Raw genomic sequence first — 18,922 nt, forward strand, 5'->3', positions numbered from 1 at the left:
CTCCACTAAGATCCATTTTCTCTTCTTTCTTTCTTTCAAGATTTATTTAATTATTTGAAAGTCAGTTACACAGAGAAAAGGAGAGGCAGAGAGAGAGAGAGAGAGAGAGGTCTTCAATCAGATGGTTCACTCCCAAATTGGCCGCAATGGCTGGAACTGTGCCAATCCAAAGCCAGGAGCTAGGAACTTCCTCCAAGTCTCCAATGAGGGTGCAGGGGCCCAAGGATTTTGGCCATCTTCTACTGCTTTCCCAGGCCATAGCAGAGAGCTGGATCAGAAGTGGAACAGCTGGGACTCAAACTGGCGCCCATATGGGATGCTGGCACTGCGGGTGGTGGCTTTACCCGCTACACCACAGCACTGGCCCCGACAATAATTAATTTCATAAAATCCTTGAAGTTGTTGAGAAAAGCATTTTTTGAAATTTGTTGGAAGAAGTGGCTTGTTATGTAGTTCTTTACTATATTGGTTACTTTGCCTGGTTTATCTGCATCTCCCATCTCTAACCCCAAACCCAAACATTTCACTTCAAATTGGAATGCTTATTTGCTTATCTGATTTTTGGCTACACACCCAATTTCTGCAACCTCTTGGTCAGGGTTCTGTGAGGACCTTAGGCTTGCTTCCTCTAAGTTCTCCTCAGCTTCTAGACTTCCTATACAAAAAGGGGATGTAGTTCCTACCCCACCCCACTGACTCACCCATTTCTCATGGCTGGAACCTCTGCTATCTTTCATTCCCTCAAAAACTCTTAGCTGGTAGACAGCAGCAACTAAGCTAGATCTAATTTTTTAAACATCTGAATCATTATTTTAAAGATTTATTTAAATGACAGTTACACTGAGAAAGAGAGAGAGAGCGAGAGAGAGAGAGAGTGAGCTTCCATCTGCTGGTTCACTCCCCAAATGGCCAGGGCTGGGCCAAGCTGAATCCGGGAGCCTAGAGCTCTATCCAGGTCTACCATGGGGGAGCAGGGGCCCAAGTACTTGGGCTGTTTTCTGCTGCTTTCCCAGGCACATTAGCTGGGAGCTGAATTGCAAGCAGAGTAGCTGAGACTTTAACTAGTGCTGTGCTATGAGATGCCAGCATCGCAGGCAGAGGCTTAACACATTGTGCCACAACGCCAAACCCTAAGCTAGATCAAATTTTTGTCTTTGCCCTTAAGGATCTCAGAACTTCATGAGAGAAAGCAACACATAACCACAGATGAGGATGCAGTGTGAAGCAGTAAGTGCTACGTTTGGTCATTGGACACAGACCACAGAGAGCCTGGGAGGCTTTGGGTGACTCATCCGTGAGCCAGGTGCTGTGAATACTCACATACAAGGTCATTTAACCTGTGCACCAACTGTAAAACGGGAGGATATTTTTCACTGTACTTGTCAGGGAGGAAGCTGAGGCTCCCGGAGGGTCAGCGCCTTAGTGGTCCCCTTAGCAGGCAGTGAGACAGAGCTGTGAGACCCAGCTCCTGTGGTCCCTTTTCCTTTCCTGGACTATCTACCTGGGGGTAGATGGCAGCAAAGGAGTCTTCTCAGCCCCCCTCCCCCCCCCCCCCCCCCCCCGGGAAGGGTAGGGCATGCGCTGAGCTCTGAGCAAAGGTGCCACAATGTCATGGAGAGGTCCAGCCCTTGCTAGGGTCTGGGGTCTGGGAGGGAGAAGGAAGCCACACAAGGGGCTCCCACCCCCCCCGCTGTGTCACCCCTCCTCCTGGCCTCCCTCTGCCCACAGGGCTTTCCCTGCCCCAGTCTGTTGCCTGAGACAGACTCATTTCCATGTCCATCCAGTCCGAGTGTTCCTTCTAGGGACAGGACGGTCAGAAGAAGGACCTGCGAAGAAATTTGCTGTGACAGCAACAGTGGTCTCATCGGACGCCCCATCTCCTTTTTCATCCTGAAAACGTAAGCTAGAGTGGAGGAGTTAGGCAAAAAGGGGCACAGGAACACAGGCGGAGAATCTGAAACCGTTTTGTTTGTTTGTGTTTTTTGCTTGAGCTTGGTTTCCAGAGGATGTTGAAGTTTATCTTACTACAGTGTACTCAGCGGAGCCAGGCCACCGGAACCCAAGGACTTGTTGAAACTGCAAGGAAACAGGCTGAGTCAGATCTTTACTGCCTAAACTGAACTTCTTCCTCTTTATACTAAATCCTGTGCCCAGGGGAGGGGACTTTCCACCATGTGCTGGCACACATGTATGAAGAAGCACGAAGATGTATGTTGCTTGCCTGGTATGAGCAGCAGGGGCCTTCCCCCTTCTTTTGTGCTACATCCTGGACAGTGCCCTAACCCTTGGTACCGAAGCCTGGCAAACGGCTTCTCCGGGAGGCACTTTTCTTTTCCAGGACTACACCTTCCTGTTATCTCCTTTACTTGTCCTAATCACAAGTCAGTGAAGCTGGAGGCTGATTATCCTGCAAGCCACGAACCCCTCGTTGCCACTAGAAAAAATGACACAGCCAACGCACCAATGGCAATCCATTTCGTAACACAAAAATGAGAGCTAAAGTGTGTCGGGCCCAGGGCAGGCACACGCGAATGCTCCACCTGGGCACAACTCCTCGGCTTCTCTGTGTAGTAGAGTGGGTGAGCTGGCTGGCATCCTCAGGCACCAGCATCTCACTGATAGCCTCCAGGGACCCCTGGAAAGGTAAGGAAGAAGATACATGAGGTAATCCTCCAGGAGCCCTGGGGTAGGAGGAAGAAGGGAGAAACATACACAATATACTGTTCAGTGTTCCATCCACCAAACATCCTGGACCTGTTGGAGCACACTCCTAACTTCCCCATGAAACATGAGCGCCATGTTAGGCCACTGCTGATTGGTTCCTGGCTGAGCCAATCACATTCAAGCTGTGCTGATTCATGTAGAATACCTCATTAGTGTAGACCTCGACCAATCAGATGAACTTCCTCCTTTGGAAACATACAAAAATAGGAGCCAGGCAGTCTTGAGAGGCAGGTGAGGGGATGCAGCCCTTCAGGGCGGGCAGTCCTTAGTGGGCAGTGTCTCCCGCTGCAGGACAGCTTTCCCTTCCTCTTTGAATAAGCATGCAGCCTTCACTTTGTTTACTCTGTGGTCATTCTTCATGGTCAAGAGAACAAGAACCAGACCAGAGCAGAGAAGCGGTAACACAAAAGACTGCAACACTTGACAAATCCCGCAGAGAACTTGTGTGACCCAACGGGAGAGGAGATGTCTGAAGAACCCTGCAAGACGAAGAATCTGCCACATTTCTTGGTGATGAGCTCTTGCAACACCAACACTTGAACTCTTGCAACATCGCAACTGGACTCTTGCCTCGTTGAGACTCCCCAAACTCTGCTGCAGGGACCGGTGCTTCCTGAGTGAGTCCCACTCCTGAAGGTGGTGAGGTCGTCCCAGGTGGAGAGGGCAGAGGCGGGGTGGCAGCTCACGGGCTCCAGAAAGCAGTGGGGGAGAGGCGGTCAGGGCACAAAGCTTTCCTGTGGCCCTGGGTTAAACACGCCATCATGGGTGCACCTGTTCCTTTAGAAAAGGTGTTCTGTGCTGCAGTCAACTAAGGTACAAAAGGGCTTTGGAAAATTAGCCTGTTCAAACTGGACATTTGTATTTTTGTAAAGTATAAAGAGTACCTGCCCATTGCTAAATAGACAGTTGGAAAAAGGCTTAGTTTTTGTTGGTTCTTTTTTTTTTTTTTTTTGACAGGCAGAGTGGACAGTGTGAGAGAGACAGAGAGAAAGGTCTTCCTTTTTGCCGTTAGTTCACCCTCCAATGGCCGCCGCGGTTGGCGCGCTGCGGCCCGCGCACCGCGCTGATCCGATGGCAGGAGCCAGGTGCTTCTCCTGGTCTCCCATGGGGTGCAGGGCCCAAGCACTTGGGCCATCCTCCACTGCACTCCCTGGCCACAGCAGAGAGCTGGCCTGGAAGAGGGGCAACCGGGACAGAATCCGGTGCCCCGACCGGGACTAGAACCCGGTGTGCCGGCGCCGCAAGGCGGAGGAATAGCCTAGTGAGCCGGGGCGCTGGCCAAAAGGCTTAGTTTTTTAAAAAGGATTTTTTTAAAATTTATTTGAAAGAGAGTTATAGAGAGAGGTAGAGACAGAGAGAGGTCTTTCATCTGCTGGTTCACTCCCCAATTGGCCACAACGGCTGGAGCTGTGCCAACCCAAAACCAGGAGCCAGGAGCTTCTTCTGGGTCTCCCACGTGGGTGCAGGAGCCCAAGGAATTGGGCCATCTTCTACTGCTTTCCCAGGCCATAGCACAGAGCTGGATTGGAAGAGGAGCAGACGGGACTAGAACTGGCACCCATATGGGATGTGGGCGCTTCAGGCCAGGAATTTAATCTGCTGCACCACAGCACTGGTGCCAGATTTTATTATATTATATATATATATATATATTTTTTTTTTTTTTAAGAAAAATCACCTGCAAACCAATCCTGCCGCCCTCAGAAGATCGCTGTAAACATTTTGGGATCTGCCCTTTGAAAATTTGCCCTAGGCATAGAAAACACACACACACACACAGATTAAGTCATAGCATGTTTTTTGTAACCTGCTTTTTTCCCAGTTAACAGGTTATGATTTATTTCTTATGTTAATGAATATAATTACAGGATCTATAATCTATAGTACATTCCTATGTTTTTATAAGTGTATTGTATAAAATACCAAAGCATAAGTGTGAGATAAGTGTGCAGTGACTTAATTGCAAAAATATTGAAAACTCATGAGTGCATCACAAGCATCTTTTATACAAATTTTATGATTTGTGAATCATTTTAAAATATCTTCAGAGACCTGTGGGGCTGAGCTTACCCCCGTGATTTTTATTACTTTCTCATGCATCGCACCATTCACTAGCACTGGGAGTCCCCTCTTCCAAGTGGCCTCTTCACATTCTTCCAACATCTAATTCTTCCCTGCTTGATGATGTCAAAGAGATGATCCAGGCCTCCTTCTCCTGACATCTTGTGCTGTCACCTCCAAGGAGGTGAGATTCCCTTTGGAGGAAATTAGCATGGTGAGCCTGAATCTAGTCTTAAACATGTGGATCTGAATGTGTTTGGATTGTACCCGCAGGATTGGTGTCTCAGATGGTGAACTCACAGACTGGCGCTTGTCTGAGACAAGTGTGTTAGCCCTGGCAGTGACTGGGCTGCAAGTTCTCCACTGGCCCTGGCAAGATGCTCCCTTTCCTTTCTCCTCCCTACTGTGTGCCCTGGCACCCAGCTTGTCCTGTGACTCCCAGTGGGCATCAGCAGGAGGTAGGAGAGAAGCATGAGGGAACCCCTCTGTCTTCCTATGGGGTCCCAGAGGGTTGCCTCTGTTCTGGTTTTTGGCTAAAGGCTACCCTTTCTTTTCAGACCCCTTCTCCACAGGGCCACCCTCCTCCTTTTTATTTATTTATTTTATTTATTTTTTTGACAGGCAGAGTGGACAGTGAGAGAGAGAGACAGAGAGAAAGGTCTTCCTTTGCCGTTGGTTCACCCTCCAATGGCCGCCGAGGCCGCTGCAGCGCGGCCGGTGCACCGCGCTGATCTGAAGCCAGGAGCCAGGTGCTTCTCCTGGTCTCCCATGGGGTGCAGGGCCCAAGCACTTGGGCCATCCTCCACTGCACTCCTGGGCCATAGCAGAGAGCTGGCCTGGAAGAGGGACAACTGGGACAGAATCCGGTGCCCTGACCGGGACTAGAACCCAGTGTGCCGGCGCCGCAAGGCAGAGGATTAGCCTGTTGAGCCACAGCGCCGGCCAACCCTCTTCCATTTCAGTTAACAGTCTGGCCTGTGCCCTTCACACTCAAGCAGAGGTGAGCTCCAAATTGTACTCATTCTTTGTAATTTTCTCTGAACGTTTAACCTTTTAGTCCCTAATTAAACACTCCTCAGTTTCCCAGCTTTGGTATACTGTCCATTAGTGCTGGGGATCCTGATAAAACAGGGTGAAGGATAATTTTTTAAAGAGTTATTTATTTATTTATTTATTTCAGGTCTCCTACATGGGTGCAGGGGCCCAAACACTTGGATCATCTTCTGCTGCTTTCCCAGGTGCATTAGCAGGAAGCTGGATTGGAAGTAGAGCAGCTGGGACCTGAACCGGTGCCGATATGGGATGCTGGCATCACAGGTGGAGGCTTAACCTACTGTGCCACAACAATGGCTCTGATTGATTGGTTTTCCATCCACCAGTTCACTTCCCAAAAGCCAAACTGTAAATGGGCCAATGTGAAACCAGGCGCTCAGAACTCAGTCCAGGTCTCCCATGTGGGTAGCAGGGATCCAAGTACTTGAGCCATCGCTGCTGCCTCCCAGGGTGTGCATTACCAGAAAGCTGGAATCCGTAGCAGACCCAGAACTTGACCTTGGGCACTCTGACATGGGATGCAGGCGTCCCAAGAGGTGTATTTACTGCCGTGCCAAATGACTGCCCTGGTGAATTTTTAAGATGTCAAAGGGCAGATGGTTGGTCTCGTAGTTATGATGCGCATGTCCCACAGTGGAGTACCTGGGTTTGATTCCCAGGTGGGTGCTTAGTCTGGAGCCTTTAGAGTGAAGACACAGAAACACAAGGGGAAATGTCTACTTTATGCGTAGGCTTGTGGAAACAGGGACAGCCGTGTAGAAATGGGAGGGGACAAGAAGGGTATGATCGAATGGTGATAAGCTGAGTGGAAACACCCAGCAAGGCCTGTCTGTTTGCATTCTTCTTAACCTGTTTGTGGTAGATCTTGCTGGGTGTGGGACAAAACACCTCTGGGCCGGCGCCGTGGCTTAACAGGCTAATCCTCCGCCTTGCAGCGCCGGCACACCGAGTTCTAGTCCCGGTTGGGGCGCTAGACTCTATCCCGGTTGCCCCTCTTCCAGGCCAGCTCTCTGCTGTGGCCCGGGAGTGCAGTGGAGGATGGCCCAAGTGTTTGGGCCCTGCACCCGCAAGGGAGACCAGGAGAAGCACCTGGCTCCTGCCTTCAGATCAACAAGATGCGCCGGCCGCAGCGGCCATTGGAGGGTGAACCAACGGCAAAAAGGAAGACCTTCCTCTCTGTCTCTCTCACGATCCACTCTGCCTGTCAAAAAAAAAAAAAAAAAAAAAAAAAAAAACCACCTCTGGAAAAAGGGTCTTATGATCTACCAGACTATGGTAGGCGAGAGACTTTTAATGAATAACTCCGAGATAGAAAAGTGGGGAAAGGTTATGGTAATGCTTCTAGTTTTGATGGCTTACTTTGGGGAAAGAAAACGTGTTCTCGTTTTTAATGACCAGCCTTGGGGATGAGAAATCATGGTTCCTATGGCTTGTTTGGGAGAGAATAATGTAATGGGTAAGGCAGATGGCAGGTCAGGGAGACCTTGGTTCTGAGGCTGCTTCCGAGGCCTTCTTTGAGTCAAAGAACTCAGCCTGACAAAGTGCCGTCCTCGGGGGTATTCCTTTTTGAGCCCCAACACAAACCAAGAGGCAGAATCAAGGAGTTTCTGCATGTACTCAGTTAATAAGAGAAGACAGCTTTCCACACCAATCTTTTTTTTTAATATATTTATTTATTTGCCAGCGCCGTGGCTCAACAGGCTAATCCTCCGCCTTGCGGCGCCGGCACACCGGGTTCTAGTCCTGGTCAGGGCACCGGATTCTGTCCTGGTTGCCCCTCTTCCAGGCCAGCTCTCTGCTGTGGCCCGGGAGTGCAGTGGAGGATGGCCGAGGTCCTTGGGCCCTGCACCCGCATGGGAGACCAGGAGAAGCACCTGGCTCCTGCCTTCGGACAGTGCAATACACTGGCTGCAGCGTGCCGGCTACGGCGGCCATTGGAGAGTGAACCAACGGCAAAGGAAGACCTTTCTCTCTGTCTGTCTCTCTCTCTCTCTCTCTCACTGTCCACTCTGCCTGTCAAAAATAAAAAAATAAAAATAAATAAATAAAATTTTAAAAATAAGATTTATTTATTTATTTGTTTGAAAGGCAGAAGTTACAGAGAGGCAGAGGGAGAGAGAGAGAGAGAGAGAGAGAGAGAGAGAGAGAGAGAGAGAGAGAGAGGTTTTCCATCCCCTGGTTCACTCCCCAAGTGGCTGCAATGGCTAGAGCTAGGTCGATCCGAAGCCAGGAGCCAAGAGCTTCTTCCTTATCTCCCACGTGGGTGCAGGGGCCCAAGGACTTGGGCCATCTTCTACTGCTTTCCCAGGCCATAGCAGAGAGCTGAATCGGAAGTGGAGCAGCCGGGTCTTGAACCAGCACCCATATGGGATACCGGGCAGCTTTACCTGCTACACCACAGTGCTGGCCCCTACAAAATCTTTTACAAAATTCAGAATACGATCATTTTAGTACAGTTTTTAATGTGGGTCTACTAATGAAAAGAATGGAATTTTTTTTTTTTTTAAATAACTTGTTGCTTAGTCGCTAGCATTGTAGCATGGTGGATTAAGCTGTTGTTTGTGATACCAGCATCCCATATGAGCACCGGTTTGAGTCCCAGCTGCTCCGCTTCCAATCCAGTTCACTGCCAATGCAGCTGGGAAGGCAGCAGAAGACAGTCCAAGTGCTTGGCCTCTGCCTCTTATGTGGGAGACCCAGAAGGAGTCCAGGCTCCTGCCTTGGCCTGGTCCAGCACCAGTCATTGCAGCCATTTGGGAAGTGAACCAGAAGATAGAAGATTCTCTCTGTCTCTCTCTCTCTCTCTCTTTCTCTCTTTCTCTCTCTCTGTCTTTCAAATAAACAAATCTTTGGAAAAAAAAACATGTCACTGTGTTCCTTTTAAAATTTTTAAATGTATTTGAAAGGCAGAGTGAGAGCGAGAAAGAAAGGGACGTAGAGTGAGCTCTGCCATCCACTGGTTCGTTCACCAAACAGCCACAGAGCCAGGGTAGTCCATGCTGAAGCCAGGAGCCAGGGGCTCAGTCTGGGTCTCCCACATGTATGGCAGGGATCCAGGTACATGAGCCATCACCTGCTGCCTCCAAGAGTGTACGTTAGCAGAGAGCTGGGTTGGAAGCAGAGGCCGGACTCAAACCCAGGCACTTTGAATGGGATGTGCGGGTCTTAACTGCTAAGCCATAAGCCTGCCCCTTACCTGGGCTTCAGTGTTATTGTTTCCTGTCATTCCAAAATGATTGTGAACATTCATCTGTTAATGCTCATCTTTAAGGAGATTTTACATACTTCTTCTTGAAAATGTCTTCATACAGACAGGTACACCAAATACTGATGTTAGTCCATGAGCATGTGATTTTAATTGAGCATGTTCATTGCTTGGAAAGTGTTTCTATAATTAGGTTGTTCCATTGATATTTACCTTTTAGTGTGGCATTACATTTGCAGATTAATCACTTGTAATTGAAGATTAGATGGAAGGCCTTCAGTTGCAAAGTTAAATCAACTTTTTAAAAAAAGATTTTATTTATTTGAAAGTCAAAGTTACAGTGAGTGAGGGAGAGACAGAGGGATAGAGGTCTTCCATCTGCTGGTTCACTCCCCAAATGGCTACAACAGCCGGAGCTGGGCCAGGCTAAAGCCAGGAGCCAGGAGCTTCTTCCAGGTCTCCCTCCTTGGTGCAGGGGCCCAAATACTTGGGCCATCTTCCGCTGCTTTTCCCAGACCATTAGCAGGGAACTGGATAGGAAATGGAGCAGTAGAGACATGAACTGGTGCCCAAATAGGATGCCTGCGTTGCAGGTGGCAGTTTTACCTGCTACGCCACAGCACCGACCCCAAATAAGCTTTGCAATATAGGATTTTCCTTTGTCGTAACACTGATGTCTGACAAACTCTGCTAGAAGTATAGTTTGAACTCAGAAAGTATATCTGTTGTAATTTTATGTGGGATGGAGTTCTTTTTAAATTTATTTTTATTTGTTGAAGAGAGGGAGAGGGAAGGTAGAGAGAGAGAGAGAGAGAGAGAGAGAGAAATATAAATCTCCCTTCTGCTGGTTCATTTCCCAAATGCTCCCAATAGCCAGGCCTGGATCAGGCCAAAGCCAGGAGCCTGGAACTCCATCTGGGTTTCCCACATGTAGCAGGGACCCGAGTACTTGAGCCACTACCTACTGTCTCCCAGCATCATCAGCAGGCCTTGCTTTTTTTGACTTGGTATTTCCTAAGATTCAGAGTTAGTTGCAGAAATGACTTCACAGGATAAATTTCATTTACAACACTTTTTTTTTTCTTGAAGTTTTAGATTAAATCCATTAAGAAGCAATAGTGGTTGAGGGGCCAGCACTGTGGCATAGCAGGTGAAGCTGCCGCCTGGAGTGCTGGCATCCCATATGGGCACAGGTTCGAGTCCCAGCAGCTCCACTTCCGATCCAGCTCTCTGCTATGGCTTGGGAAAGCACTAGAAGATGGCCCAAGACCTTGAGCCCCTGCACCCATGTCAGAGACCCAGAAGAAGCTCCTGGCTCCTGGCTTCAGATCGGCGCAGCTCCATTACAGCCATCTGGGTAGTGAACCAGCGGATGGAAGACCTCTCTCTCTTTCTGCCTCTGCCTCTCTATAACTTTGCCTTTCAAATAAATAAATAAATCTTTTTTAAAAATAGTGGTTGAGAGCAGTTCTAATTCAGAAAACTTTGAATTTCAGCCCTTAGCTTAAAAAAAATCACAATGAAATGTTACTTCTAAGCCACTGATCTGATGGTGTGATAGGGCAAGTCAGGATATCTAACTTCTATTCCTGAGAAAATTCACTGAATTAATGACTTTTTAAAGATTTACTTATTTATTTGAAAGGTAGAGTTGCAGGGAGGCAGAGGCAGAGAGAGAGAGAGAGAGAGGTGAGAGGTCTTCCATCCACTAATTGACTCCCCAGATGGCTGCAACGGCCAGAGCTGGGCTGATCTGAAGCCAGAAGCCAGGAGCTTTCTCCTGGCCTCCAATGCAGATGCAGAGGCCCAAGGGGTTGGGCCATCTTCCACTGCTTTCCCAGGCCACAGCAGAGAGATGACCAGCACCCATATGCGATGCCAGCACTGTAGGCAGCAGCTTTACTTGCTACACCACAGTGCTGGCCCTTGAATTAATAACTTAGGTCCTTAGGCTGGCGCCGCGGATCAATAGGCTAATCCTGCCTTGTGGCGCCGACACACCGGGTTCTAGTCCAGGTCGGGGCACTGGATTCTGTCCCGGTTGCCCCTCTTCCAGGCCAGCTCTCTGCTGTGACCCAGGAGTGCAGTGGAGGATGGCCCAAGTACTTGGGCCCTGCACCTCATGGGAGACCAGGAGAAGCACCTGGCTCCTGGCTTAAGATCAGCGCGGTGTGCAGGTCGCAGCGGCCATTGGAGGGTAAACCAATGGCAAAGGAAGACCTTTCTCTCTGTCTCTCTCTCTCACTGTACACTCTGCCTGTCAAAAAAAACAAAAACAAAAAAAACAAACAAAAAAAAACACACAACAACAACAACAACAACAACTTAGGTCCATGGGAGAGAACAAAGGTCCCCATTGACATTATTGGTTCACTAACAAATGATAGATTAAAACATTTTCCACAAGGTATGTACTGATGAATAATACAATGAAAAATTTTAGGCTTTAAACATCTTATATTTTCACAAACCTTGTAAATTTTCCCATCGAAGTCTTTTTCTGCTACATACTTATTTTTAAACTGTAACACATTTAGCAGATTCAAGTTCAGGTTATACTGAATCACTGTTTTTTCAACTCCTTTGAATATTCTTGCCTGTAATTACTTCATGCACACTATTTATGATGTCTAAGGTTTCATTAACTGAAGTTCTGCATTATCTCCTGGAATATAGAGCATCAGTGAACAGTATCAATAATACCCATCAATTAGTCAAAAGCCATGGAAAACCACTCCAAATCATTTTGCCTTGTTTTTAAAAATTGATTATTGGTGTTTCTGCCAACATTCTAGAGTCTTTGACCACTAGTGTCACCAAAAGGCTCATAGTTTTAAGCAAGCTTTAGGTTCTGTTGGTCAAGTGGCAGAATCAAGGGTAGTATGTAGATATCAACTCTATGTACTTTATAATGTCCTGACTTTTTTAAGTGACAAAATACTTGTATGGGAGGGGGACAAACAACCGTGTTTCCTTGCTCAACAAGGATAGGTTCCCACTACAGTAGAGTTGAATTGTTAAAATGTGACTACCACAATTTTCTTCCACCTGTCATTGTGTATAATCACCCATTAGCATGAATGAGGTGTCCAGATGACTTGGTTTCCTCTTAATCCCACTGCCTAAGCCACCGTCACTTCCTATCATGCTGAAAGAGAACAGAAAACAGGCCAAGAAATGTTTGTTTCCACTAGGCTTTTGTGGATTTAAGTCTGATCTTGAAGACTTAAGATCAGCTTGGAGTCTTTAATTCCTTGTGGCAACCAACTCCCTTTCTGTGCAGGCCATGAATTAATAAACATCCTCTAACCCTTTATAAAAACATTTTAATTTTTTTCTTTTAAAGATTGATTTACTTGGGGCCAGCTCCATGGCTCATTTGGTTAATCCTCTGCCTGCGGCGCTGGCATCCCATATGGGTGCCGGGTTCTAGTCCTGGTTGCTCCTCTTCCAGTCCAGCTCTCTGCTGTGGCCTGGGAGGGCAGTGGAGGATGGCCCAAGTGCTTGGGCCCTGCACCTGCATGGGAGACCAGGAGGAAGCACCTGGCTCCTGGCTTCGGATTGGCACAGTGCCGGCCGTGGCAGCCATTTGGGGAGTGAACCAATGGAAGGAAGACCTTTCTCTCTGTCTCTCTCTGTCTCTCTCTGTCTCTCTCTCTCATCGTCTAACTCTGTCAAATAATAATAAAAAAAAAACTTAAATAAAAGATTCATTTACTTGAAAAGCAGAGTTAACGCACACACACACGCACACATACACAGAAAGAGAGAGAGACAGAGATCTTCCATCTGCTGGTTCACCCCCCAGTTGGCTGCAACTAGCCGGGGCTGGGCAGAGCTGAAGTCAGGAGACAGGAGCTTCTTCAGGTCTCCTATGTGCAGGAGTCCAAATACTTGGCCCATTTTCCGATGCTTTCCCAGGCATATTAGCAGGGAGCTGGATCGGAAGTAGAGCATCTGGGACTCGAACCAGCACTCACATGGGATGCCCAGCATTGCAGGCAGCAGCTAAACCCATCACACCACAATTCTGGTTTATTTTATTTAATAGAGTTATTTTGGGGCCAGCATTGTGGCCTAGTGGGTAAAGCTGCCCCCTGTGATGCTAGCATCTCATATAGGCCCCATTTCGAGTTCCGGGCTGCTCTACTTCCAATCCAGCTCCCTGTTAATGCACCTGGGAAAGCAGCAGAAAATGACCCAAGTGTTTGGGCCCCTGCACATGGAAGACTTCAAGAAGCTCCAGGCTCCTGGCTTTGGCTGTTGAGACCACTTAGGGAGTAAAGTGAACTAGCAGCATCGCTTCTTGGCCTTTTGGCTAAGATCAAGTGTAAAGTGAACCAGCAGATGGAAGATCTCTCTCTCTCTCTCTCTCTCTCTCTCTCTCTCTCTGTGTGTGTGTGTGTGTCTCCCTCTCTCTGTCTCTAACTCTACCTTTCAAATAAATTAAAAAAAAAAAATCTTTAAAAAAAAAAGTGTTAGGGGGCCGGCACCGTGGCTTAACAGGCTAATCCTCCGCCTTGCGGCGCCGGCACACTGGGTTCTAGTCCTGGTCGGGGCGCCGGATTCTATCCCGGTTGCCCCTCTTCCAGGCCAGCTCTCTGCTGTGGCCCGGGAAGGCAGTGGAGGATGGCCCAAGTGCTTGGGCCCTGCACTCGCATGGGAGACCAGGAGAAGCACCTGGCTCCTGGCTTCAGATCAGCACGATGCGCCAGCCGCAGCGGCCATTGGAGGGTGAACCAACGGCAAAAAGGAAGACCTTTCTCTCTGTCTGTCTCTCTCTCTCACCATCCACTCTGTCAAAAAAAAAAAAAAAAAAAAAAGTGTTAGGGGCCAGCACTGCAGCGCAGCGGGTTAAGGCCCTAGTCTGAAGCACCGGCATCCCATATGGGCACTGGGTTCTAGTCCCGGTTGCCACTCTTCCAGTCCAGCTCTCTGCTGTAGCCCGGGAGAGCAGTGGAGGATGGCCCAGGTCCTTGGCCTCCTGCACTCACGTGGGAAACCTGGAGGAGGCTCCTGGCTCCTGGCTTTGGATCGGTGCAGCTCAGGCTGTTGCAGCCATCTGAGAAGTGAGCCAGCGGATGGAAGACCTCTCTTTCTGTCTCTACCTCTCTCTGTGGCTCTTTAAAATAAATAAAATAAATAATAATAATAATAATAATAAAAAGTGTTAGGAGCCAGTGTTGTGGCATAGCAGGTAAGGCCACAGCAGGTAGCCTAATAGCAGGTAGCCTGCAGCACCAGGATCCCATATGGGGGCTAGTTCAAGTCTCAGCTGCTCCATTGGTGATCCAGCTCCCTGCTAATGCACCTGGGAAAGCAGTAAAAGATGGCCCAAGTGCTTGGGCCCCTGCACCCATGTGGGAGACCTCAAAAAAGCTCCTGGTTACTGCCTAGCTCAGCCCTGGCCGTTGTGGCCATTTGGGGAGTGAACCAGCAAGTGGAAGATATCTCTCCTCTGACTCTCCACCTCTCTCTGTAACTGCCTTTCAAATAAATAAAAAGTAAATATTTAAAAAGCATTATTTTGATTTATTTTAAAAGGCAGAGTTACAGAGGGAGAGAGAAAGAGACAGAAATTTTTCCATCCACTGGTTCACTCGACAAATGGCCAAAACAACCAGGGCTGAGCCAGGCTGAAGTCAGGAGCCTGGAACTCCAGCCAGAATTCTCCCTTGTAGATGGCAGGGGCCTAAGTACTTGGGCCATCTTTTACTGCTTTCCCAGGCATGTGAACAGGGAGCTGGATCGGAAGTGGAGCAGCCAGGACTTGAACAAGTGCTCATATGAGATGCCAGCATGGTAGGGCAGCAGCTTAACCAGCTGTGCCACAATGCTGGTCCCAGTAACCAATTGCAAAACAAACCCTTACTTGACTGTGAACATAACATCTTTAAACGCATGGTTTTAATCACTGTTGGTTTTGCACACTCTAACGTGCATTTTTTTTCCCACGCTGACATTGTCATGTCGTGAATGAAAAGATTTCATTATCGTACTGATGCTCATAAACCTGTGGTCTACTTCTCATCATCCGGGTTTCTGAAAAGTACCTGGAACCTCAGCCGCTGTCAGCCAGGAGACTTTGGCTCCTTCCCATGATTCGGTCAGCCAGCCTTTCCGGAAGTTTCTGCCCCGTAGTTGGGGGGCTCCCTCTGCATCACCACTCAGTAGGGGACTTCAAACGTCACCTGGAGGAGGACTGCAGTGAGTCAGCATCCAGGGTTCATCACTTCCTTTTCTCCTCCCCTGGCTGCCAGGGGACAGGAAGACGCGGGGCTCTCTCGGAGGCTCTTTAGATCCCTTTCAGGAAACTCTCTTGGTGTTTCTTGAGGCGTGGCAAGGCCGGTCCAGCGGTGTAAAGTTCTCTTTTGCACTCCGTGTCTTCAGCGCGGCTCCCTGTGGGCTGCAGACTGGCAGGCCAGGCAACTTCTCCGTCTTTGGGAGCTGCCTGGTCGTTTCCTGATTGTCCCTTTGAGAAGTGGGAAAGACCCCTGGGTGAGGCACATTTCGGGCTGTGAAAACACACCTCTTCGGAACCGTTTCTGCTCAGAGCCACCCTGACGTGAGAATGGCTCTCCCCCTGCTCAGTTCCTAGTTTCGCCATCGTCTCCGCACGCCTCGAGCCGCGCCGTGATTAGATAGATCCCCCACGAACCGACAGTGCAGCTGACAGCAGGCGCTGCAGCGGCCCCTTTGTGCCACCCTGGGGAGGCCCGGTTGCTGCGAGGGTGTGGCCGCCGCCCCTCGGCTCTAGTCCAAACCCGGGGTGCCGGGGCTGCGGGCAGAGGGCGCGTGCGCTTTGCAAGGGGCCGGGGTCCGGGGGCCTGGACTCGGGGCGGTGCTCCCGACGCACGCGTCGCCGCCGGGGTCTGGGTGGGGCGGAGCCTGCGGGGCGGAGCGGGGCCCGGGCGGCGGGAGCCTCTGCGGCCGGCGGGCGCCCTCGGAACCGCGCGCGGCGTGGTGTGGATCGCCGGGGCCCCGCTGAGCACGGACGCTCCGACAGTCATGGTCTGGGCCCTGGGAGAGAGGACCGAGGCCACTCCCGTGGGCTGTCCGGGCGATGAACCGGGAGCCCCCACCGCGCCAGGAAGGAGGCAGGGGCGGTCAGGCCGCGCGGTCTCTGTAAGACCGTGACCCTGCTGACACCAACAGTGAGTAACCTGCCCCCAGCCGGGGAGGAAGAAACCCTGAGAGGGGCTGAGTCCTTGATTTGGCTTGGGTGGGAGGATGAGAGTCTAACTCTCTGGAATTTGGGGTTAGTTATAAAGGTGGAAGGGGCGCGGGAGGGCTCTGCGCTGAGCCAAATCCCCCAGGTACCTTGCACATTTTAACAGGGCTCCTGGAGGGGGCGGTGACACCTGCCAAGGCCTGAGGTCCAAAGGGAGGAGAATCCCCACCTGGCTTCAGTGTCCACACGGAACAACCCTTCATGAGTCTCGGTAAGCCAGGTAGCTTGAGAACTTTTGGGGTGAATGCTAGAAGCTTCAGGCTCCAGTGGTGGGTGGGGAAGCAGCCGCTAGCCTCTGTCAGGTGGGCCTGGGCACTGGTTCTGCAGGCAGTTTCCAGGGCTGAGAAGTGGACCTGGACTTACAGGGCGTCGAGCAGCCCCTTGGGGTCCTCAAGTGGGCATGGGAGCAAGCAGCCGGCAGCGCTGTGCGTTCTGGCACCCGCTGGGCGGGGGTGGGAGGATGGGGGTGGGTGAGTGGTGTGATGACACTGGGTGAGCAGAATGAGGACTGTGAAGTCACAGAGGAAGTGGGATGCCACAGCTGCCTGGAGCCAGGAAAGGTGCGGCTCAGGCCGGCTCAGTGCTTTCTGCCCGTGGGAGCAGGCTGGGGATCAGCAGGGTGTATCAGGTGCCCCTGGTGGACTGATGAGTTGGTGAGGCCACCCCACCGCCAGGGCCCCCTCCCCACCTGCACAGGAATCAGTACGGCCCCATGGCCGCCCTCTGGAAGCCTAAATACCACCCGCACCATGCAGAGGAAAACAGTGCAGAGAATGAATGTGGCACCTCCTGCTGTCGCTTTCTCCCAGACCTCCTCCTGGCAGACCCCCCTTGCTCTGGCCGGGCCCAGCTCTTTGAGTAGTCGGCGTCCAGGACTTGGGGTGCCAGGGCTTGGGGGCACGTGCACTGGAGAGCGGGTTCGTGGAGATCACTGACTCCCACCCTCCTACTTCTCAGATGCAGAGGCGTCCATGGCTGTGATAAGCCTGCTGTTCTTGGCAGTGATGTACGTGGTGCATCACCCCCTGTTGGTCAGTGACCGGATGGACCTGGACACATTAGCCAGAAGTCGGCAGCTGGAGAAGCGGATGAGCGAGGAGATGCGCCAGTTAGAGACAGAGTTTGAAGAGAGGAAGCGGGCAGCGGAGCAGAAGCAGAAGGCCGAGAACTTCTGGAGGGGAGACACTTCCGACGACCATCTGGTGCTGGGGAAGAAAGACATGGGGTGGCCGTTCCGGGCCGACAGCCAGGAGGGGCCGCTGGGCTGGATGCTGGGCAACGCGTGGAACGCTGGCCTCTTTTGCCTGTTCCTCATCTTTGAGCTCCTGCGGCAGAACATGCAGCATGAGCCGGCCTTTGATTCCAGCAGTGAGGAGGAGGAAGAGGAGGAAGTCCGGATCGTGCCTGTCACCTCCTACAACTGGCTCACCGACTTCCCCTCGCAGGAGGCCCTGGAATCCTTTTACAAACACTATGTCCAGAACGCCATCCGTGACCTGCCGAGCACCTGTGAGTTCGTGGAGAGCTTTGTGGATGATCTCATTGAGGCCTGTAGGGTGCTCAGCCGCAGGGAGGCTCACCCACAGTTGGAGGACTGCCTGGGCATTGGCGCTGCCTTTGAGAAATGGGGAACCCTCCATGAGACCCACACATTTGATGTGCTGGTGCCCATTGTCCCCCCGCAAGGCACCATGTTTGTCCTGGAGATGAGGGATCCAGCCCTAGGCCACCGCTGCGGCAGCGTGCTGGTGGAGTCGGAGTGCGTGTGCAAGCGGGAGAAGCTCCTGGGCGACGTGCTGTGCCTCGTGCACCACCATGGGGACCACTCAGCGGGGGTGGGGAAGTGTGGCAGCTCCATCAAGGCAGCTCTGTGCAGCGGCTCCCACCTGGATGTGTGCAAGACCGTGCAGTGGTTCCGCAACATGGTGGGCAATGCCTGGGCCCTCGTGGCCCACAAGTATGACTTCAAGCTCAGTCTCCCACCATCCACCACCTCCTGCAAGCTCAGGCTGGACTACCGCTCGGGCCGCGTTCTCTCAATGCATCTGGTCTTGGGGGTGCAGCGGGAAGACACCTTGGTCTACCTGGTGAGTCAGGCCCCTGACCAGGAACAGCTCACCAGTGTGGACTGGCCCGAGTCTTTCGCGGCCTGTGAGCACTTGTTTCTGAAGCTGGTAGGGCGCTTTGCCCCCGAGAACACCTGTCACCTCAAGTGCCTCCAGATCATTTTGAGTCTCCAGGATCATCAGAGCTTACCTCCCGGGGCATCCCGCCCCATCCTCACCTGCTACCACTTCAAGACGGCCCTGATGCACCTGCTGCTGCGGTTACCCCTCACGGACTGGCAGCACAACATGCTCTCTCAGCGGCTGCAGGACATTCTTTGGTTCCTGGGCCGTGGCCTCCAGCAAAGGTCCCTCCATCATTTCCTCATTGGTAACAGCTTCCTACCCCTAACCATCCCGATCCCAAAGACATTCCGGAATGCTGAGCCTGTCAATCTCTTCCAACACCTGGTGCTAAACCCCGTAGCACATTCACAGGCAGTGGAAGAGTTCCACAACCTTCTGACCCAGGTGAAGACCCTGCCCTGTGCCCCACTGGCTGGGGCATCTTAATATAAAGACCATTAAAAAACAAACAAAAAC

At 51.0% G+C, this 18,922-nt stretch overlaps 1 protein-coding gene across 9 annotated transcripts in view; it reads left to right on the forward strand.

The window, feature by feature from the left end:
* The window catches only part of ITPRIPL1 (ITPRIP like 1), a 36,855-nt gene extending 17,933 nt beyond the window's left edge, over positions 1-18,922 (forward strand). For 2 of the 9 annotated variants that reach the window (XM_062209882.1, XM_062209883.1), the window contains exons 2-5: positions 1,166-1,227; positions 1,803-3,341; positions 16,381-16,485; positions 17,232-18,922. In XM_062209882.1, the coding sequence (XP_062065866.1) occupies positions 16,476-16,485; positions 17,232-18,892 (1,671 nt within the window). In that variant the 5' untranslated portion in view covers positions 1,166-1,227; positions 1,803-3,341; positions 16,381-16,475 and the 3' untranslated portion in view covers positions 18,893-18,922. The other 7 variants (XM_062209881.1, XR_009867832.1, XR_009867833.1 and 4 more) reach the window with 7 other exon arrangements.

The sequence above is a fragment of the Lepus europaeus genome, chromosome 13 (genome assembly GCF_033115175.1).
Source record: "Lepus europaeus isolate LE1 chromosome 13, mLepTim1.pri, whole genome shotgun sequence".
NCBI lineage: Eukaryota > Metazoa > Chordata > Mammalia > Lagomorpha > Leporidae > Lepus > Lepus europaeus.